This window comes from Telmatherina bonti (genome assembly GCF_933228915.1).
Source record: "Telmatherina bonti genome assembly, chromosome: 2".
In the NCBI taxonomy this organism is placed as follows: Eukaryota; Metazoa; Chordata; class Actinopteri; order Atheriniformes; family Telmatherinidae; genus Telmatherina; species Telmatherina bonti.
The window spans coordinates 36,475,227-36,499,030 of record NC_136620.1 but is presented as its reverse complement, the minus strand read 5'-3'; the positions used below and the strand labels follow the sequence as shown (position 1 = coordinate 36,499,030).

At 41.7% G+C, this 23,804-nt stretch overlaps 1 protein-coding gene across 1 annotated transcript in view; it reads right to left on the bottom strand.

The window, feature by feature from the left end:
• Nucleotides 1–3,361: 3,361 nt before the first annotated feature.
• Nucleotides 3,362–23,804, bottom strand: part of LOC306766691 (serine/threonine-protein kinase BRSK2-like) — a gene marked incomplete at both ends in the record, with an annotated part of 172,027 nt that continues 151,584 nt past the window's right edge. Inside the window, 8 exons of the mRNA XM_079254508.1 lie at nucleotides 3,362–3,534; nucleotides 12,828–12,917; nucleotides 14,026–14,206; nucleotides 15,315–15,438; nucleotides 15,963–16,011; nucleotides 16,146–16,911; nucleotides 18,203–18,263; nucleotides 23,183–23,333. Coding sequence (XP_079110634.1) covers nucleotides 3,362–3,534; nucleotides 12,828–12,917; nucleotides 14,026–14,206; nucleotides 15,315–15,438; nucleotides 15,963–16,011; nucleotides 16,146–16,911; nucleotides 18,203–18,263; nucleotides 23,183–23,333 — 1,595 coding nt within the window. The remainder of the gene's footprint in view (nucleotides 3,535–12,827; nucleotides 12,918–14,025; nucleotides 14,207–15,314; nucleotides 15,439–15,962; nucleotides 16,012–16,145; nucleotides 16,912–18,202; nucleotides 18,264–23,182; nucleotides 23,334–23,804) is intronic.

The window sequence follows — 23,804 nt, the reverse complement described above, 5'->3', positions numbered from 1 at the left end:
ACAAGGGGATCATTACATCTACAAAAGTTCCCCTTGGCAAAATAAATTTGCTCAGCAGAACACAGCATCCAGAACATCAGTCTGCTTGCTTAAATGCTGGACAAGACAAAAAAAAAAAAAAAAAAAAAAAAAAAAAAAAAGGAAAAAAAAAGAAAAAAAAAAAGATCTGAATCTGAAAATATGTCCAACTTTTAATCTTTTAACAGTTTAATACTGAAAATGTATAATTTAAATGTATTTATAAAAAAGAAAAAAAAATTAATACTCCTGATAATATTCAAATGGCTTAACATTAGATGCATTTTTTTTTTCAGCTGAAACAAACATTTTGGCCCTGATTTACCTCCGTAGAAGACCCAAACACGTCACTGTTTCACTGCTGGTAAGTGGTGTCTCTGTGATTTAAACACCAGTGAACAACAAACTTTGAATATAAAAAATTAAAAAAAAAAAAACCATGTCAGATAAAAAAAATGAATGTCCAGCCATAATATTAATAGCTATTTGTTGATGGAAAGTGGTCTGTACTTACCTGCAACTGGGCAAATACACTTGCTATTGCACAAACCCATAAGATGAAAGCTGGTGAGGTAGTGCAATGAGAGGCTATAAACAGGTAAATAACATACACTGTGATAAAAAAAAAAAAAAGAACATTAAAAAAGGTACAATATACACTATAATCATAAACTGATCTTTAAATATTAACACTACATAAGCAGTTTCTTACGGGGCTGCACCTCTCCATGTGTGTGCCAGTTTAAACAAGGAAAACACAGACACCATAACTGAATGAGTTTATTTGTTTCAGCACTGAAGATGCTCACAGTTATGTTATATGGGGATTACATCAGTAAGATTTGTTCCTGCTCTGTCACGAGACCCCTTTGGGCTGAAAATTCATTGGATGTCCTTAGTGCTTCTAGCTTCCTATTGTAGAAAACAGAAAGGAGGATAAACATCAGGTATTGCTTTACGTTTGTAGTATTGGTCTTCCCTCCTTGTGCCTCTTCTACCAAGAGGTAGAGAGAGCCCAGACCTCTGAGCCTTCCAGAGAGGTACAGAGTAAAGGAAGCATTCTTTGAAAACTTTGTGCACAAAAGGAGGAGGAGGAGAGGGGGGGGGGGGGGGGGGGGGGGGGGGATCTGCAGGACCAAGGGGCCAGAAAAAAAGGACAAGAAAAAAAATGCAGGGAGTGAGAAAAGTAAGAGGGCAGAGAAGGGCGTATAAACTTTAAAAGGTAGTTCTGTGGAGAGAGAACCATGAAGGCTGAGAGAAGGACTGAGTTTGGCATGGAACATTAACACTAAAGCCATGCAAAGAAAAGCTCATGTTTGACATGCACACAGCAATACAAGCTAAAAGCATAGAGCAGGAATCCCCAGCATGGTTGAGAAGACAATCAACCCCCACAGCTCGTCTATTTACAAAGAGAAGAGGCAGACCTGGATCTGCAGAGTGTTTCTCCTCAGGCCTGGCCTACACGCACAATATGAAACTGACAAATATCAATAGAAGAGCATATTTCCTCTCCAAAAAGAGGCTAAGTCTACATTCTTAAATTACTGGTAAATCTTTTTTTCTTTTTTCAACTTCTCTTTCCCCTCTTCAGCAAGGTCTGGGAATAGAGCTGTCAAAGTTTAGACAAAAAGCAAAAGAAATGTCTTCTTTTCTTCAAATGCTGTCCCATTTAAGAACACACAAGAGGGTAATAAATAACATTCAACTGACCTAACAGCTTTTTTTTTTCATATAAATAGCCAAGTTATAATAAATTAGGAAATCAAACAGTGAGATGAATAAACATGAATAAATAAGGACAATACAAAAATATCCACAACTGCATTTATCACATCTTTTTTTTTTCCTTTCTTTTTTTTTTTTGTCATTCCTGTACTCCGACTGCTGGTATGTGAGACTGAGAGAGAGGTACAGATGGTAAATTAAAGACAAAGTGCTGCAGATAACAGGAAACAGGAATGTTTGGATCAGACTTAAATGATCATGTAACAAAAATACACAAAAGAATTTAAAACAGAATGTGGCAGGCGCAGGTTCACCAACCTGTTCCTGTGGTATCTAAACGTAGTGTCACAACTAAACATTTCATTTTTCTTTTTTTCTTTTACATTAGAAATGATATCAGTCTGTACAACAGAATAGATCATTCATTTTTAAATACCCACATACCCACCCGCATCCCTCCCCCCAACCCTATACTATCATTTAGTCTCCCCCACTGCCCCCCCAGCCTACTCCTGCTCATACCCGGCGCTTCACTGAAATTACAATTCCAGTCCATTTTGCAGCAATAGTATTAAGTCTAATAAAATCAGTTAGTAGTTCAAACCCAGTTCATCACAAAGAATGTACATTAAAAAGCAAACAGATACAATCCGGCGAGCATCCGCGTCAGCTGTTCCCGCAAAACTCCTCTCCTGTCCCTCCTCCTTGGGTCTTCCGTATTTTGGATGTTGTTCGTCGTCATGAGTACATCCCAGAGTTTTCTGTGCATATTGGACCTGTGCGTGTGGATGTTTGTTTGTTTGTTGTGTCTTCAGTGTTTTGGATTATTGATGCTTATTTCTCAACAAATGCTTCTCTAAGTCAGAAAGGAAAACGGACCTGGTTGGCGATAGCTTGTTGTGTGTGTGTGTGTGTGTGTGTGTGTGTGTGTGTGTGTGTGTGTGTGTGTGTGTGGGCTTGAGTGTTTTTTTAAAAAAAAAAAAAAAAAGAGGGGGGTTTTACTGAAGGATTTTCATCTACTTCTACTGATGGCTGCTAGAGGTTGAGTAGGGATGTGGAGGAAGATGAAGGCAGAAGTCTGCATGAAAGGGCTGTTTCCATGGTAACCCCCAAGCGCACCTTTAAAAGCAGTCCTCCGTCAACAAATGTCCATCTCTCTCTGGGTGCTCAAGGGGTTGGAGGGGCGGTCGAGGGAGGACGAATGGAGCAGGGAGCAGGAGGAGGGACTTTAATAGGTTTTCTGGATAATTCCTGGTGTCAGAAACAAGTCAGGTCATTACACAAGTCAGCAGCAAAGGAGCAAACAACAGTAAGGGCCACAGGTGAGGACATGGCTGGAGGGGTTAATGATGGTGGACATTGAGGGTTAATGGAAAAAGGAGTGGTAGATCATGGATTAGTGTTTGTTATGTAGGTGCAGTGAACCGTTTGTAAAATATCACTTTAATTCTCTCAATATATCTCTATCTATATAAAGTCATTTTTTATAAAAAAAAATGTCCATAAATCATAATGTACATCTCATAATGTACAAACAGAACGTTCTTTCTGTCCTGCTGCTTTATAGCCATACTGGGACAGGTTTTGCACTGGTTCAGTTACAGAGCATCTCAGTCTAAGACTCGTCCTGTGTCCCCACAGACGCCACCGACAACTTGGCTCTGTCACGGCCTGCAGCTGGGAATTTGGTGTCATTATACTGTGACTCCTGCCTCCGGACGTGCATGGGTGAGGGGCAGTGCTTGGATGGCGTGCCAGAGGGGTAGGGCACCTGTCCGTTCTTCTCGTCTGAAAAAAGTTGTTTAATTACGTCAAAGAAGTTACTCAATGGGCTGCCTAGGTGCACAGACAGGAAGAAAAGAGGACAAAAAAGGGGGGAAAGAGGAGAAAGAGAACAAACAAACTAATGAACAATTCACAGGATAGAGACGTGACTACATGTCATACGGAGCAAGCAGAAGCGAGGATGAGGAGCGACAGACGCAGCGAAGGGATGAGCTCGGCTGAAGCAGCTTCCATGAATCATGCATACGCCGTAGCACACTGAATGAAAACACACAGTATCTCCTGACTCTCAAACATGAAATCTATTATCTGAGATTATATCTTTATGAAGTAAAATGAATGTCTAATACAGTGTTTTTCAACCAATGTGCCGTGGGACACTAGTGTGCCGTGAGAGATGATCAGGTGTGCCCTGAAAAATGACCCAATTTCACCTAATTGGTCTAAAAAGCAGCTCTGTGTTGATTCAAACAAGTCCCAGTGAAAGATAATACAATGCCATCTTCTTGTGTTTATCTGATTTCTATTCAAGAGGCTTTTACTAGATGGACTTTATATTAATTATATGGACTTAAAAAATAAAAAATAAAATTTTGGTTTGTGGTGTGCCTTGGGATTTGTCAGTGAAAACAAATGTGCCTTGGCTCAAAAAAGCTTGAAAAACACTGGTCTAATAAACTGTCAACTTTAGAAAGTACAAAAAGTCATAATGAAAGTGTCCCAAAGCAGGTCTGACCTTCTGGATGCAGGACTAATGGCTGAAAGAGTGAGCTAAAGGGAGGTCTGCTTCCACCTATCTCAACTCAGTCATGCATCCAGTGTTGCCTTCTGAGGAAGACTGCTTCTGTCATTCCTACATAAACAGGTGAGATCTGTATCCAGGCTGTATTCTCTTTTAGGATTCCCCTGCAGTGGAACCCGAGCGGGGGGGGGGGGGGGGGGGGGGGGTGTCTTCTCTACCTGCAAGATTCTCTGTAATGAGAACAGTTCCCACTTATTTTCCCTGATGGTAAGACCAAAAAGTTGAGGATCTCCCACCTGCCCTTTATTGTATTGGTTTAATGCTGCCTTTATCTGCTTCTCATCATAAAATGACGCATCCCTGTTGACTTCAGTAAAACCAGGTAAGGGAGTGTAAACATATAGCTTTAACATTTTTTTCAAAATAAGGAGAAATCATCTGCAGTGTGGATTTCTCAGACAGGTCTCATCAATGAAATGGTGCAACGTTAATGTGCATGGGCTCCCAAAACACTATTCATGTCAATAACAAACCCAAACGATGAAAAACTTGTGCAAATACACTGCAACTTGTCTCTGTGTTGACATGAACTTAATTTAATTCAAACTGGCTCTGAAGGGCCAAAACCTTGTGGACCCTCTGTGCTCTCTGAGGGGTCCCCAGGTTGGACTACTGTTCTCGGAGATCATCTCCTTTCCAAAAACTTGTAACACTACAGCAGGTCTAATCTGCAACTACACCGTGCCCTTGCATCTCTGCTACTTGTTCTGTGTTTACATATTTGAAGACATTTAGTAATTCTTGCCAAATTTAATCAGCGATGACATGTTTAGCCGCATGTCATCCTTCAACCGCTGGTTGTCTAGGTGGTGTCCCGATAACAACGTGGGTTTTATAGATAATTGGAGCGCTTTTTGGGGAAAGCCTGGTCTTATTAGGAGAGATGGCATCCATCCCACGTTGGATGGAGCCGCTCTCTTATCTAGCAATATGGACTCTTTTATTAGTCAGCTAAATTGACAACTCAGGGTTGGGACCAGGAGGCAGAATTGTAGTCCTACACACTTTTCTGCAGCTTCCCACCTGCCGCCGCCCACCCAAAACCCCATTCCGACCTTATACAACTTCCCAGCAGTAAGAATTAAACAACACAAAAACACTTCTGGGGTTAATCGTGAAAACCTCATAAAAATAAAAACAATGGATCTAATAAAATCTGAAAATAAGACCATAAAGTGTGGCCTACTGAATATTAGATCCCTCCCAAATAAGTCTTTATTAGTCAATGACTTGATAGGTGATCACCACATTGATTTATTCTGTCTTACAGAAACCTGGTTACAGCAAGAGGATTATGTTAGTATTAATGAAGCTACGCCAGCTAACTATTTAAACTTTAACATTCCTAGAACTACAGGCAGAGGAGGAGGTGTTGCAGCTATTTTTAAGTCAGAATTTTTAATTAATCCTAAGCACAAAACTAACTATAAATCCTTTGAATTCCTGACATTAAATTTATCTCATCCAAAATGGAATTCAGAGAAACCGCTCCTTTTAGCATTAGTGTATCGCCCACCTGGACCTTACTCCGAGTTTCTGACCGAATTCTCTGATCTCTTGTCTGAGTTAGTGCTGACTACTGATAAGGTCATTGTACTAGGTGATTTTAATATTCATGTTGACGATGAAAATGATAGTTTAAACATTTCCTTTAGCTCTATTCTAAACTCAATTGGGTTTTCACAAAATGTCAATGGAGCCACTCACTCTTATTGATCTTGTTCTAACATATGGTATTGAGACTGATAAGCTCAAAGTATTTCCTCAAAACCCTGTCTTGTCCGATCACTTCTTATTAACCTTTGAATTCACTTTATTTGATTACTCACTGACCAAAAATAAATTCTACTATAGTAGATGTTTATCAGACAATAATATTACAAAATTTAAACAATCAATTGAATCAATTTTTTCACATCTACCATGTGTTAGCATGACTGAGAGCCCCCCTTTAAGCCTTACTCCTGCTCAGATTGATCAACATACTGATACTATAACAGCTTCAATGCGTACAACCTTGGATAATGTTGCTCCCCTAAAGAAGAAGAAATTAGGTAAGATTATGAAGCCTCCCTGGTTTAATTCCCAGCTTCGAGCTCTAAAACAGGCATCAAGGCGTTTGGAAAACAGATGGCGTTCATCAGGACTAGAGGAGTCTCACTTAACCTGGAAAGAAAGTTTAATCGTATACAAAAAAGCCTTACGTACAGCAAGAACAGCTTATTATTCATCATTGATAGAGGAAAACAAAAACAACCCTCGGTTTCTTTTCAGCACTGTAGCTAGGCTTACTAGGAGCCGGAGCGCTGTGGAGCCATGTATTCCTTTCTCACTTAGCTGTGATGATTTCATGTATTTTTTCAGGAATAAAATTGACACTATTAGAGATCAAATTCACAATACTCTTCCTTCCACCTATAATGTTGAGCCTGTTGTGGTCTCCGAAGCATCCTTAGAACCAGGATCTGACTTGTGTCTAAATAGTTTCTGTCCTGTCCAACCCTCTGAATTAACTAAAATAATAGCTTCATCTAAACCATCCACCTGTATCTTAGACCCTCTCCCAACGAGCCTCTTTAAGGACATTTTCCCTTTAATTAATACATCACTACTAAGTCTTATCAATATGTCTTTAGTGACAGGAAATGTACCACAATCATTTAAAACTGCTGTCATCAAGCCTTTACTTAAAAAGCAATCTCTGGATCCAGAGGTGATAGCAAATTATAGACCTATATCTAACCTCCCGTTTATGTCCAAAATTCTGGAGAAAATAGTTTCCGCTCAGCTACATGCCCACCTGAGCAGAAATAATTTATGCGAGGAGTTTCAGTCAGGATTTAGAGCTCATCATAGCACTGAGACAGCATTGGTGAAAGTTACTAATGACCTTCTTATGGCCTCAGACAAAGGACTTGTGTCCGTACTTATCTTGCTTGATCTTAGTGCTGCATTTGATACAGTCGATCATAACATTCTGTTACAAAGACTAGAACAGGTGATTGGAATTACAGGTACAGCGTTAAGCTGGTTTAAATCATATTTATCTGATAGACTTCAGTTCGTTCATGTAAATGACAAGTCTTCCTCCCAAACTACAGTAAGTCATGGAGTTCCTCAAGGTTCTGTACTTGGACCAACACTCTTCACGCTATATATGCTCCCTTTAGGCAAAATTATTAGACAGCATGGAATAAACTTTCATTGTTATGCAGATGATACTCAACTATACTTATCCTTTAAACCAGATGAAACAAATCAGCCCAATAGGCTACAAAATTGTCTCATAGACATAAAGACTTGGATGTCTAGAAATTTTCTCCTCTTAAACTCAGATAAGACTGAAGTAATTCTCGTTGGATCTGAAAAACTCAGAGCTAAATTTTCCGGTTTTGTAATGAACCTGGATGGTATTACTTTAGCTTCCAGTGCTACAGTGAGAAACCTTGGAGTAATATTTGACCCTGACCTGTCCTTTGGCCCACATATTAAGCAGGTTACTAAAACAGCCTTCTTTCATTTACGTAATATAGCCAAAATTAGGGACATTCTGTCTCAGAGTGATGCAGAAAAACTGGTTCACGCTTTTGTTACTTCGAGACTATATTACTGTAACTCTCTATTACTGGGCTGTCCTAAATATGCCCTGAAAAGCCTTCAGCTGATCCAGAATTCTGCAGCCAGAGTCCTGACCAGAACCAGCATGAGAGATCATATTTCTCCAGTTTTAGCCTCTCTTCATTGGCTGCCTGTTGAATCTAGAATAGAATTTAAAATCCTTCTCCTTACATATAAAGCCCTCCACAACCAGGCACCACTATATATCAAAGACCTCATTGTTCCTTATATACCAAGTAGAGTACTTCGTTCGCAGACTGCAGGCTTACTTGTGGTTCCTAGAGTCTCAAAGAGCCGAGCAGGAGGCAGAGCCTTTGGTTATCAGGCCCCTCTCTTATGGAATAAGCTCCCAGTTAGTGTTAGGGAAGCAGACACCCTCCCCACCTTTAAGACTAGGCTGAAGACTTATCTTTTTGATAAGTCCTATAGCTAGGGATGGTTAGCATCCCTTAGTTATGCTGCTATTGGTTTAGACTGCTGAGGGACATTTCCTGATACACTGAGCTTCTTTATTTTTCTCTTTATCTCTTTCTTTTACCCCCCCCCCCCCCCCCCCATAACAGTGTTGCATCATTAACATGTATGTCTCCTGTCTCAGCAGGTCTCCCTGGCCGGGAGTAGCAGTTCCTGTTGTCTGTTGTCTTTCTGTCCTCTTCCCCCCACACAGCAGAGGCAGATGGCTGCCTGTCCTGAGCCGGGTTCTGCCGGAGGTTTCCTTCCTGTTAAAAGGGAGTTTTTTCCTTCCCACTGTTGCCAGTGTGCTTGCTCAGGATGGGAGATTGAGTTGGACTCAACTCAATCTGTTGGTTTCCTTATATAGGCTGTTATGAATTGGCCTTCATTATGTTTTCCCCTCTGTCTGTAAAGCGTCTTGAGATGGCATTGCCGTGATTTGACGCTATATAAATAAAGTTGAATTGAATTGAATTGAATTGAATGTCCAGGTTGTCTTCTCTGACATCATCGAGACATTGCTGAGCTTTTAATTAACACGTCTTTTTAACTCATTTCAGAAGTTTTCCACATTTATTTAGAATTTGACCAGAAACGTCAACGTAATAAACAAGTTTTGAAGTATTTAATGGAGTCAAAATGATGATGTGTTACATTAAATAATGCATTAAAGTAAGAAATTATGTCTGAACTCAGGTTTTGCATATTTGCAGCTCTAGGCAAACATATGACTTCATAAATACATTGTGAAAAGTTTTGTCACAATATGAATGCAAATAATCTGCACCTAAATCCACATGCTGTTTCAGAAGAGCCTTCATGGTCCCACTGCAGTAAGGCGGTGCAGTGAAGGGACCGAAAACAGGAAATGGAGCAAATAAAAACTTATTTCCCTTTCTGTTAATGGTGCAGCTGCACGTCTCTGGGAACTATCAGTCAAAAGAACAATAACTTTTGGAGTACTTGGCAGAACAACCAAATACCCAGAAGTCAAAAGAGCTCTAGCTACATGCTGGGTCAAAAGAAATGACACATATGCTGGACAGCATCTTGTGTGTGCACATCACAATTTTTTAAATATAAGACGAGAAGAGGAATCTCCAGTGAGAACCGCCTCCAGTGGCCTGCAGATTGCAGAAAACTTCACAGGACTAAATGAAACTGTTTTTGCTTTGCTTTGACAGTTTCTTTCTGTGCAGAAGTGTGTGAATGTGCCACGTTCAGTTTTCTGCTTAGTTGTTCAGCTGGGAAGTGGTTCAGCATTCAATCACTTCCTTCCCCTTAATCAGCATGTTTTACAACGGCAAGAAACATTTTTAACAACATGGTGGTGCCTGATCAATAAAACACCACCTTCTAAGTAAAACCTCCGAGTGTGTCTGTAATCTTTTGTAGTCCTTGGTTGTCTACTATCTCCCTAAGCTGGTCTCCTGGGTAAGGTACTATTACCACTGATTATAGGGGACATAATGACTGTGACTTGATTAGACCTTTTGTTTGATACACATTGGTGTGCAAAGCCCTTTCTCCCTCTAATTACAGTCATTGGCTTTTATCTGTAAAACCCTCGCAATGAAGCAGCAGCGTAGGCCTGTTAGGGGGTCAAAGAGGTGAAGAGGGCAGGATTGTTTTCAGTTCAAGCTAAGGACACACTGATCTGTTTTAACGCTCGTTGTAAAGAGTTTGAGACTGACACGGGTCTAAAAGTAGGTGCATAGTTTATTGACTGTAGCAGAGGATGCTGCGCTTCTTTACTGTTGCTTGATAAGATCATCCGTATCTTCTACTGTGATTTAAGTGCTTCTCATTTTATACAAAGTGCTCTAAATTGTGCTCTTACAATGTCATCCCAGCTGCACAGGCAAGCCGCAGGAGTCATTAAAATCCATTCTAATGTCATCTAACATAACTTCGCCCTTCCAACACCTCAGTCTGATGGGTTTGACAATATGAAAGATCAGAGATAAGTGGTAAACTTAGTGAGGCAAAGCAGACTGTTAAATATCAAAACAGCTGTCATGGCTGCTGTTCATTTACAATAGCTCAGTCAGCGTGATGATACTTTAAAGACTCACTGTTAAAAAATACAGCACAATATTAACCTGCACCTGAGAAGAATCTGAGAACGAGTGGAAGAGGATATTAGATGCTTACACCGTGAGAAAATTAGAATATTATGAAAAAGTTCAATATTTTTCATCACTCATTTCAGAATGTGAAACCCATTTATTATAAAGATTCATTAAACATAGAGCGAAACATTTCAAACAGTTATTCTGTGAAATTTGGATAATTGTGGCTTATAGATGATGAAAACCCAAAATGTCTCAGAAAATTAGAATAACATGAAAAACTTCAATCTTGGAAAGTCATGGTGTCGCACCCTGATCAACTGATTAACTTAAAACACCTGCAAAGGTGTCCTGAGCCTTTAAATGGTCTCTCAGTTTGGCTCAGACTGGGGTCACGGGGAAGACTGCTGACCTGACCGATGTCTAGAAGACGATCATTGACCCTCCACAGGGAGTGAAAGCCACAAAATGTCATTGCTAAAGAAGCTGCTTGTATCCAAGCATATTAATGGAAAGCTGAGAGGAAGGAAAAGGTGCACCAGCAAAAGGCAGAACCGCAGCCTTGAGAACATCATCAAGCAACATCCATTTAAGAATTTGTGAGCTTCACAAGGAGTGGACTGAAGCAGGACTCATCAAGAGCCGCTACACACAGACAGATCCTAGACATGGGCTACAAATGTCCCATTCCTCGGGTCGAGCTACTCCTGAACCAGAGACAACGACAGAAGCATCAAGAGTGGAGAGGCACAGAATCCATGTTGCTGGACGTCCAGAGTGAAGTTTCCACAGTCAGTGATGATGTGGGGAGCCATGTCATCTGCTGGTGTTGGTTCACTGTGTTTTCTGAAGTGCACAGTCAACACAGCCATCTATCAGGACATTTTAGAGCTCTTCATGCTTCCTTCTGCTGACAAGCTTTACGGAGATGCAGATTTTATTTTTTATGATTTGGCACCTGCCTACACTGCCAAAGGTACCAAAAGCTGCTTCAATGACCATGGTATTACTGTGCTGGATTGGCCAACAAACCCACCTGATCTTAACCCCATAGAGAATCTGGGGGGTCTTGTCAATAGGAAGATGAGAGACATCAGACCCAACTATGTAGATGACCTGAAGGCTGTTATCAAAGCAACCTGGGCTTCTGTTACACCTGAGCAGCGCCACACTCTGATCGCTTCCATTGCCACGCCACATTGATGCAGTAATTCATGCAAAAGGAGCCCAACCAGGTACTGAGTGCATGGAAATGAGCATACTGTTCAGAAACCTGACTTTTCTGTTTAAAATATCCTTTTTTTCATTGATCTTATTTAATATTCTAATTTCTATAAGCCACAATCATCAAAATCTCAAGAAATAAATGTTTTACTCTATCTGTAATGAATCTATAAAGGTTTCACATGTTGAAATCAGTGATGAAAAATATTGACATTTTTCATAATACTCTAATTTTTTGTACATGTGGAGATGAAACTGATATCTGAGGAGAAATCAGCCTGACCAGCAGATGGCAGTGTTATGAAGAGGATGAAAACTGAGACGCACACACAGACAGAACAGTGGAAACATGCTAAAAGCAGTAGGAGAGGAGGAGGAGGGGGGGGAAGTAGTACCCCTATTTTTCTTCTCATAGTCTCTTCATCTTGCAGACTGTGCATTAAGAGAACATGATATTGACACCATGGGGAAAGCACAGGCTTATACCTGTTCAGGGGCTCAGTGTGAGTCCTGCAACTAATGAGAAGCTAAGTTGGTTTTATTAGCATCATCAAGCTGGCACATAAGAGTTTACGTGGTGATGGAGGCTAATAAAGGCTAAATATTTGTATTTCGCCTTTAAAGATGCCAAAACACAGACAAACAGTGACTTATTAAAATTATACAAACAGCAAAAGACCAAGGGAGAGAGGACACTTATCAGGTGTGGGGTCGTTTTGCGGTGCACTGCATTGTGGGAATGCGTTGAGGTGAAGTGGTGTTACCATGGTGACAGGCTCTGGCGATCAGTCTTGGAAGTAGGAGTAACAGAATGTGAATCAGCTTACTCTACCTCTACTCTAATCCTCAATACCGGGGCAACAAGACAACATTTGACCTGCGGTCGCCCCTCAAGAGTGACGCCCACCCTTTCAAGTCGGTGAGATGCCTACATGCAATGGAAGCCGCTCAGAAAGGAAGAGTGTGGCTCGCGGATTTCAAGCGCAGCAGAGGGAAGGGCGAGATCTAGCTTAGCATCAGCGGTGAAAAGTAGTTCATCAAGGGGTGGGATGGGAGGATGAGGCAAGAAGGGTATGGGTGAAGTGTATATTTATTTTTTTTGGGCGAAAGAAGCAGTTTTTACTTACCAGACAACTGTTGAACTCCAGGCTGGTCATGTGTGCTTAACAATTGGCTCTGAATTGTCTCAACCACTCGCTTAAAACGCCGACTCGGTCCTGTGCACACATGCATGACAGAAATTTTGTGATAAATATCCCTCTTTCAGGGGATACACTGAGCTGTCGCAGGGGGGGGGGATGCAGGTGGGATTAATGATGGCTTAGTTCCCTGGCCCTGGAAACCATGATAGTGTTCAAGAATGCGCAGAGGTGGTTCCTCCCTGAAGTGGCATGCAGCCATCATAAATACACCTGCATTTTAATAGCCCAGCATGTACAAAATATGCTAAATAAACTGGGAAAACATTAAAAACAAGTAAAAAAAAAAAAAAGACGGTTAGTACATGGTGATGTGCAGAGAGATGGAAAACTACAGAAAAACAGTTGTAAAACATCCTTAAAATGGCTTTAAGATTAGAACTAGATTGGGCTGAAGGTGAGGCATTCACAGAAGAAAGAATCCACAACTAGAAAAAGACTAAAATGTTTGTGTGTCTGTGTGTGCGCTATGCAGAGACCGAGGAGAGTGAAGGAAAGCAAGCATGTGTTTCTGCACAACTAAGCATTCACACATGATTGCTTAGTATGTAATCTCGCATAGGCAGACCTCATTCTGTTACGCTCTGGGAGGTTCAGGGAAAATCTTATCAAGCGCTAAGAACTGCAACTACTTCAAGTAAATTGTCAGGCAGTTGCTCTTTTTGGCAGCGAGTTTGGAAAACACCCACTTCCGAAAAAAAACCCAAAACGCTCCCGGTTTGTTTGTTTGTTGGGTATAAGCAAACTTAATTCTATTAGTCAGAAGTGTGACGGCATTCCACCTGACACATAAGTGATAGTTTGTTTTTTTTCCCCAAAGTGGGATATGGGATTCCAGCCTTCCCAAGGCCTCCGTAATCCCAATGAAACAGAAAAAGCAGAAGAATATCCTGATTAATTTGATTTTTACAGGATATTTCTGAATTTTTGAGGAGATAACGTGGACAACGCTCAGTCTATTTGAATCTATAAGATGCTCCAACTGGGGAAACACATGTAGCCTGGGCAAACTAGAAAACTGATGGGAATGTTAATGCAGGTGTAGGACTGGAGACTATGTGCTGGAATAAGCACACCCAGTGATGAGCAGGGTAAGCAGATTCCATGCATGTTGAAGCAGTCTCACCTGAGAGCAGGGTGAAGGTGACAGAGTAGATGCCATTCTCTTTCGTGGCAGCTGTGCTCTCTGTGTAGGTGATATCCACCTGAAATTTGACCGGCTTTTGGAAGACTGTGGGGCCGGCGGTGGACTTGTACTCTGCTCGGAAGCTGGTTTGAGAGATCACACTGTGGCTCAGGCTGGGAATCTAGGAAAGAAGGGAAGAGTCAGGGAAGGATAAACTGACAAAGAGGGAATGAAAGCAATAAAAAAATATGTAGTACAAAGATGCAGGTAATGGATGGGATTACACATAGGAAGCAATGATGTCAATTTTCTTCCCCCAGACTCTGCATATAATGGTGAATGAACCATCATTAAAATACCCTCCACACAGTATGAGCCACAGTTGAAACTCTAAGGAGATTAATGCCTCAGGGAGTAGCCATGCATGCCAGAGTCTTAAGCTAATGTAATCTTGAGTCATCCAACAACACTGCACTCTCCTGCCTGAAATGAATTTGTATGCTCAATGAACAGGTGAGCTCTGAAATTGTCACGTTTTTCTATAAGTGCTGAGGAGGGTTTGACATTCCATTAATGTAAGTGTGCAGAGAGGTATGATTCCTCTAATTCAGGTGCCAATCTACTGTCTGGAATACCAGTTTGGAAAGTTGCCTGGAGGGAAGCAGAAACAGATTTGACATTGACCTGCATGGCAAAGTTTGCATTTACTTAGACTCTGGTAAATCTAACTGGGGTGAAGCCAGGTTCTGTTTACTTATGTACACTGAATAACAACTACCACTGCTGAATATTTGTTGATACTGTTGCGCTCATTGATGTTGCCTGCATCTGCATGTATTTGTTCACACCATTATCAAGCCCAACACACACACACACACACACAGAGACACAGATACCATCTACACTATATCGCAGCTTCTCACATTGCACAGCTAAATATATTAAAACGCACACACACACACACACACACACACACTCAAATCATTGTATTGAGGGCAAAGCATCTATATGCTAATGATCTGTGCTCTGTGTTGATTTTTCTATTGACCTCAAGTGAGTCTACAGTCAAAGAGAAAATAGAGGCACCAAATACAAGCAGTTTACTGAATTGCTACACAAATCGGGCATACGTTTGGAAACACTCGGAGAGAGGCTGCCAAATAATGGCACATGCAATGAAACAGTTAGCGCTGTGGCAGAGGGGCTGCCGAGCAGATGGGATTCAGGTCAGAGTTAGAGGAAAAAGGGGAAAGGTACAAAATTAAGAACAAGTGTTTACAAGTACATACTGAGAGGAAGGCTTGCACGATGTCCGCCTTGATGGAACTGAGAGGCTTGTCTTTGATGACGATAAAAATCTGCTCCTCTTTTTCCAGGTTGATAAAGTTACCAAACCAGGATTTTTTGGCAAGTCTGAAAGAAAACAAGAAAATAGGTCTGTATTATTTAGCATTTACAAGTGAGCATTTGTCCCCATTAACCTTTGGGCTTTCCTGCCAACATACATGTACACACACAACTACCTTTTACATATAAACATCAATACAAGGAACCAACAAAACATCTTTTCCACAAATCTTCAAATTCTTACAGCCCAAACATTCCTCCCAGGTAATTGGAAATGACTGAACCATACAGCAGCTAACCAAACAGGCATATCTAGGCCAACCTCAAGTAATAAGGATGGAATTTGGCAACTTCACCCACACCCCATATAATCCAGCACCTCCTGTGACGATGCTACATCTCCAATCGAGACAGGACCTGAGGTCATTAAAGGTAACTCAGCAGGAAAAATCAAACATTTATGGATGGTGCACTTTCCAAAACATCCTGCCATCAAGAGAGAGCCTGTTTGACTTGGTGTCTGAAGGGCTGACAAGTCATGCATAGTTATGGCAGTAGTTGTGCCTTCAAAAGAAGCAGCATCTACTTACTCTGGGGAAGACTCTGGCGTGAGGCTGGACATCTCCTCTTGTGTAGGAACTGTAGAGGCAGGGGGTCCAAATATGTGAAAGGATTTATAGAAATACAGCAAATAGAATACACAAGATTGTAAAGTGGTATTTGAAAGTTGCGTGACTATAAAACATTTGCCAAATCAGCCAGGATGTTAGTACCTTGGAGTTTCCTGCGGTGGAAGCGTGGCGAGCCCAGGAAGCTGTTCTTGATGGAGTTGAGGCGCGTCCTCCAAGGCATGCCTCCAATAGAGGGGCTTGGAGGCGGTGTTGGAGTTGGGGTCCCAGCTGGGCTGTCCTTGGGTGTGTGCACCGGAGTGCCCTTTGGGGTAGGGAGGGGACTGCCCCGAGGGGAAGGGTGAGGGGTAACCTGTATGAGGGGGATAGATTTGGGTGGGTGGTCAGTTAATGGAGAAGGAGCTGGTGCAACGGGGTGAAAATGATGCAGCCGGATTGGTGACAGGGGCACCACTGGGCTGAAGGGCACAGAAAGTTGGGGGTTGGCAGCGTAATGGGTGCGGCGTACCTGGGGGCTGTTAGGGATGGAAGCACTGGTGATAGATGAAGTGGGGAAGGGGGATGGGGAGCATGGAGAAGTAGGGGTGGGAGGCACAGAAGCAGAGGATGGAGGCTGGCAGGGGCTAGATGGTTCTGATTTGGCTGGAGGTGGTGGGTCAGGTGAGCTTTCAGGTAGGGGGTTTGATCGTGTGGCTTGGAGGGGCTTTGGGGCAACTTTGGGCTTGGTGGGGAGTGTCTGTGTCTTGTTGAGTGCTTCTGGCAAGGGCTCACTGTTTGGTGCGAGTGAGTTGGGGGTGGATATTCGTGGGCCTGCACGATTCGAAGCAGGTTCTGGGGATGGACAGGGACTAGCATTGGGGGACTGGGTAAATTCTGGAGACTGGGGTGGCACACAGAACTTTCGAACAGGCTGGGTTCAAAAAGACAGGGTGCAGGGATGCACAGCACAGTAAAGCCAAGCACGGAGGCAGGTGCACGAGGAAAGGAAAATGGAGAACGTAAGGATGCATGCATAAAAAGCAAAACAAAATGTCAAGCCAGGAAAAAAGAGGCAGAACAAACAATCACACGCATAGAATAAAGAAGCAGGGAAGGGGGCAACATATGCAGGAAAGATGGAGGAATCATAACAAAAAGAAGAACAAAGCAGAAAATAATCATGACATAAAGCTTTCATATCAAAAGAAGACAAAACAAAACCGAAATGAGAGAAATAACAGCGAGCAACGTGCACAGTATTACAAATTCTAAACAAGATGCATAAAAAGATGGACTTCACTTGCATAAAACATAAAGGGCTCTGATGGAGAAAAGCAAGCAAACACACAGACATATGAGAGACACGAGGCCAGCTGTGAAGACAATTTGGGCAGACTCTATCACAGGAGGAAGGTAGCATCTCTGCTGTGAGATTTCTGGTTTCCTGATAGCTTTATTGATCTGTTTGACTTGTAATTGTGAAATTGAAGTCATAGCGCTCCACTATTAGCCTTAAACACAAGCCCCATTTCCAGAAACTAAGTCTGAGAAACAACCTCACACAGAGCCTCCTGCTGAGAGCACAATCCAGGCTTTGGATACGTCTGAGAAATCAATTTCCCTTTCAGATCAGCCTGACAGAACCTGTGTGGTGCGAGGAGCTCGTCTTTGGATCCTGGCTAATCTTGAGCCTTCTCAGGTTAGTCAGCTGGAAAAGTTTACCACATGCTCTCTGGCTCTGAGCAAGGAAAGGGGGATTTTCTGGAGCATTCCCTGAGCTGGATTTCCACAGAGCTCAGACCAAAAAAAACCAAGAGGGGGTGGATAATGGTTGGAGAGGATTGAGAGAATGGAAAGGAAAGATGCTTCAGGGGTGGAGAAAGTTTGCTTTGCTGTCACATCTCCTGCGTGTCTTCAGTGTGATTTATTTGGAGTTAGCAGTAGGATTCAAACTACATGGACAGACACATACTAACTGCAAAGTCTGAAGTCTAACAGGATATGAAGCGGTAATCACAGCGGATACATACTTTAATGAAACACAAAAGTGAAATAAGACCTTAAACAGTAGTTACACATTAAGTGGAAGGCTGGGCCAATACTGCATTCACACAGAACTGACAGCTTTATTTTCTCTTGCTGAAAAAAACAGGAATAAGATCTGCAGGAGATGGATGGTTGTTAACCAGGGTGAGCGAGTGTGTCTGAGCCTTATGACTTACTCGTGGGCTGCTGAGGGGACTGGTGGACAGTCCAGAGGAGGCTCCACTAATAGACCGCGACCTGTGGTACAAATGGGAAAAAAAAAAGGGGGCAGAGGTATTTAAAGGATGAGCTTTGTCTTGTTACTTGTTTTCAAAATTAGGTAAAGGTGTGAGGTTAGAAAGCCAAGCAGCACATCGCATTTAGCCCTCTTGCAAACAACATGTTCAAACTAAGAGGCTAAACGACTACAACACAGTAACAACAGCATTGCACACATTACTAATATTGACCCCCCAGCAATTTGTCTCACACCACTTAAGCTTTGGGCTCAAATATATTGATCTGATGAAATCCATAAGAAACTTTCCACACACAACCTTTAAAACTAGCTTACATTCTTTGTACAGTTTTGTTAATAAACTAAACTTTTTTTTTTTTTTTTTAGATTTTGTGCCTTTAGGCCAAGAAAATGTCTTGAAAAGGAGAAAAAAAAAAGAACATTTGGTCGAGTGCCATTTGTCATGTTTGTGTTTTTCCACACAGATGCTGTCAATAACCCCAATGAGCAGAATCCTGCTCAGAAATGAACAATCACAGCGCAATCTGTCTCCATCAAGCGCACACATGTACACACACAAACACAAAAACAACGCCTGTCAACACTTGGAAACACCAGCTGCTCAATGTCACAACACTGTTCCTTTTTGCCATTCAGTCTAACAATACCCCCTCCTCCTCCTCTCTGCAACTCAGCATTGATGCATTTGTCAACATGTGGATGAATCCACAGATCTTTTGTTTCTTTCTGAAAAGATGAAGCGAGAAAAAGCTTTCTGTACAGTTTTTGGCATTTTTTTGCTGGTTGACGACGAAGAGGAAAGTTAAAATGTTGGAAGAATGAGATTAACGGAAAACAAATAAACAATCCTACAACTGGATTTTATTTTCAGTCACATGAAATATTTTAGTCAACTCCTGAAGAAAGAAGTTAAACTTGAGCTGAAAACTTCTGCACACAGACAGCTGAAGGAAAAAAAAAAAACAACTAACATGAGTGAAGGGAAAATTTAGAGCCACCCACCACCAAGATATTCCTGTAAATCCTCCACTGCCCATCTATGAGTGTGTTTTTTTTCCTACGCGTTCATGCATGAGTAGGCGATGCTCAGACCATGTTGGCCAGGATTTCTTGTTTCATCAAGCAGCTGACCAGACTGTTGCCATCATTTACATTTAAGCCTGACTGTCCACTGAGACATGCACACATTTGTTCAGCCCAATGCTTGTAAACTAAATGGAAGCATGGGCAAAAAAACCACTGTCCATCAGGAGCATGTTGTTTGAGCTGTCTTGCATCTGTTAGTGCTGGACCAGCAGCTCTGCAAAGCTTATGTTACAGATGGTTTTGCTGTACAGTAATGGGCTGTCGGAGGTTCACCACTGCTTCAGAGCGACTGTGAATTATTATTGTTGAGTGCTTAATTTACAGTAAACGACCAGCACGACTTGGGACCCATTGATCATGCGTTAGAAAACCACAACACTATGTCATTAAGTCAGAGAGATGTAGCCAGCAAAAGCTGCTGTACTCTTCTCCGTACAGATAAATTGTGTTTGCATGCGCACAAGTATCCTGAGTGTAGTCGGGCTGAAGTATTTCATTAATGAGCTGCCGTCAAAAATGTACATAAAGTTGTATCCTGATTTATAAAAACACAAAAATTATGAATACTCAGAAACACATATGGATACTTACAAATATTAAAACATTGTTTAGGTTCTTGAAGTTCCAATAATGAATTTAATCTAATAATCGGGACAAACAAAGTGAGAAGAAGAAGACAAGAATGAGTCTTTCTGCTTTTTGCATGTCCTTTACCCATCAGTTCTTATTTATTATGAGCCCCTTCTGGAACAGGCCCCATGCGCTCATGTGAAACTCATCCAAAGTACCTGTGGTGTAATAATGTTGGCCTGCTGGAGATGGAACAAGAACAACACATTCACAGATGAGGGCATGGACTGAAATCAAAGAAAACGGAACCAAACAGATGCTGCCAGAGACCTCCATACAGCAACTGAACAAGACTGGCAAAGCCTAAATAAAAGCTGCTGCATCACCACTTTGATTTAAAGTTAAGCATGAAAAGTTCAGTTTTCTCCCTCTTTTTCTCATGACTGTTCTACCAACGAGGCAGCTTTACATGAACAGATATCCACGTATATCAACACAGTTTAAATGAGCTTCCTTCTTTGAATCCTTAAAAAAAAAAACCTCCCCGAGGACTCGATGCATTCGTTTTCATTTCATTTTTAAAACTAGGACGACCCCTGCAGTTCTGGCGGCAGAAGTCCATGTTAAGGTTTTTATTTTTTTATTTTACATAAATTAGTGTCAATAGTTTGTGGGTTAGCCAGCCTTGTTAAGATCATTCTAAGTACTCGACATTCAAACTGCATGAAGCATCTGGTTAAAGAAAAAGAGAAGAAAAGAAAATCTATTTATATTCTTCTCTCTGCACATTTTATTCCCATATTTCAGTTCCGTATCATTAACCTCCCTTCATTTCTCCTAGCATGTTAATAAAATGTAAAATTAAATTAGCTGGATTTCTTCTGCTGTGACTTTAGTTTTAAAATATCTTCTTTAAGATCTGCTTGGTCAAGAAAAGCAAACGTATTCACGCGGGGATGTGTGCATAACTGTGACTTTTATCCCAAATCTTTTCAATTATACTTCACAGGAGAAGTCAAATCAAAGCAGTAATCTCACAACTTACATGCAATATTTTACTTATACAGTGTAATTTAAGATAAAACTGTTTCTCCTCTCGTTCACTCTTCACGCTGGTGGAAACGTATCCTGTCAAAACACGTTTCAAAGTCAGTCCTTTCTCTGATGCCCTCTCATCTGAAGTTCTATGAATCCTCTGCGCTGTCGACAAAAGTTTGCTGCCGGGGCAAGATAAGGTTAGGTTCAGAGAAAGTCAGTCCAATCTTTGGACGTTATTCTGCTCTGTATGTGCTCCCCCAACAGCGGCATCAAAATACACACATGCACGCGCATGATCAAACAAAGCATACACAAACAAGCGATAAAAAAGACAGAAAAGTTATTTTTCAAAAGAAAACAAACACACCCAAATCCAGATTTGCACAGACATCTTATGCTAATCTGTCCCAACCTCCCACTGATCTGAGTTCTAATTTGCAGCGAGCAGAGAAGAGACATATAGCTGGAGAGATATTTGATTTGATTTGGAGGCAGAGGGGCTGCAGCGTAACACCCCTCCATCTCCAATCTACAACAGCCGATAAGGAAGCCAGACAAAGTAAAACTAGCAGCATTTCCACATTAGCATAGCAATTCCCTCTATCAGCCGGGGCGTTTGGCACTGAAGGTCAGCGGTACACGAGGGACCACAGGAAAGCGAGAAAGATGCTAAAAGGGAGGGGCTTTTGCAAGAAAACTGTGCATAAAAGCATCTAAAGTAGCATAGAAGAAAGATGCAGGCAGTAGATAGGATTCAGACACAAACCCATTTCAAATGCTAAGACAGCAGAGTGATCCTATTCAAAATTACTCGGCCTCCTTGAAACAAAGGTCTGGAATGCTTTTTTCCTCTGACCTTTGTGGTCATATATGAGCTGGTGTTATTATTAATGCTCAAAGTCATTGCAAATAGCTGTCTTTGGGATTCTAGGCACAAATGAAAGAGTTAAAGTCAGAGTGAAGGGCAGAAGAAATCAGTGTCTTCTCTAACGCAACCTTTAAATAAAAACGAGATAAGTCTTGGATCGCCCGAAGGAATGGAGCGGAGTCGAGGCGTTGATGAAACAGAAGACGATGAATTCAGAGACACCAGAGGATGGATAGAATAAAGCAGAAATGTTTAGAGGTGGAAGTTACTGAAAACTGCTGAAGTGGCCTCAATCTGTGAAATGAAGTGGGAGATTCTTGATATTTTGCGTTGGCAAAGTACTGTGGCGACAGGTTATTAATACATCTGACATTTAGAGATGCATATTTGATTTTACGACTTGAGAATTTTTTTATATATCTATCCACTGGGCAAACTTTCAGCTTCTGCATTTATGTTGTATAGCTCTGACTATCGTTAGGCAAATCAGGTTTATCGCCTGCTCAGGTTCACTCTTCCTCTCTGTCACAAATGTCACTACCTCTGAGCAGAAATGTGCAGTGTGGTGATATGTTGGTTATTGAAATAAGACGAGGAAAAGGATTTTAAATCATTGCTCTGTGCCTTGTGGGGGTGTGGTTCTGGCGTGATGCGGGCATTTCTAAAATAGTAGAATAGAGAAATATTCAGCCAAGTAGAGAAAGTGGGACACGGTATGGGAGAAGTGATTATCAATGCATCCAGATTAAGAGAGGAAGAGATAATTGAGTTAATGCTGGAACGGGCGGGGGATGTTGATACTGAGGCTCTGAATTACAAATGTGCGGTCCACTTAAGTTTCAGATTTAAATTAATTAAGAGTTATGTAAAAGTTTTGGAACTGCCACCCCCCCTAATAAATCTAGATGAGTTAAAGCTGCTCAAAATAGACCTCTGAAGCCGTTTTAGCTCCACATGAATCACTCAGCAGAAAGCACCGCTGCATCTTTTTCCTGTTTTTGCATGGGGAGGAGGCGAGACATGGAGCGAGAGAAGGTGAAAGCATGAGGAGTAACAGGCATTTGAATACCTTTCTTCTTTGCTGCATTTTGTTCTGGCGTCAGGAATATCCAAGCTTTTACTGTACACTGATTTACTACGGTGAGACAGGAGACAAAGTGAGCAGAGAGTCAGTGTCTGTTTACGTTTGTCTACAGTGTAGTCTGCTGACACTGGATCCAGACTAACTGTCAGAGCTGCTGTAACACCACCTGGCTGCAAGACGCCACCCACACACACACACCACCACACACAGCTAAGTCTGTCTCTATCCATTCATAAAAATATTGATTTTTATTTGTCCAGCTTTGTGCATACCTTTGTCCGTGCTGTGTCATGTCGATAGCTCTCCTAGCCGGTACAGGTGAACCTCCGTCTGTCACACTGAGCACCTCCATGGACTTCCTCTCTGGTCTCCTTTTGCCGTGACGGTTCAACATGGGGGAGTCCACCCTCTTTCTTGGGGGATCTGTGTAAGAGAGAGCAAAACATCGATTGTGAATAAACACAAAGCATCTGACATGTCCACAAGTTAATGCGTTTATTTGTACATATCGAGCTATTGTCTGCGTCACATGTACACGCGTGAGTTTGACTGATGTTCAGCACTGATCACATCGACGTTCTAACTAATAGAGAGTAAGTAATGGTTTCCTCCCAGACCTTGAACTAATGGCCAATGCATTGACTGTATCACATTCACTGAAGGAGGAGTCTATTCATCAAAATGTCGGTATCTAACTGCACACACACACACACACACACACACACACACACACACACACACACACACACACACACACACACACACACACACACACACACACACACACACACACACACACACACACATTTGCACATAATACTACAACTATTGCAGTGCTCTTGTCAGAAAATAATCCTGGCAGGAGTCAAGTAGGAGCATCTTTGTCTGCTTGGG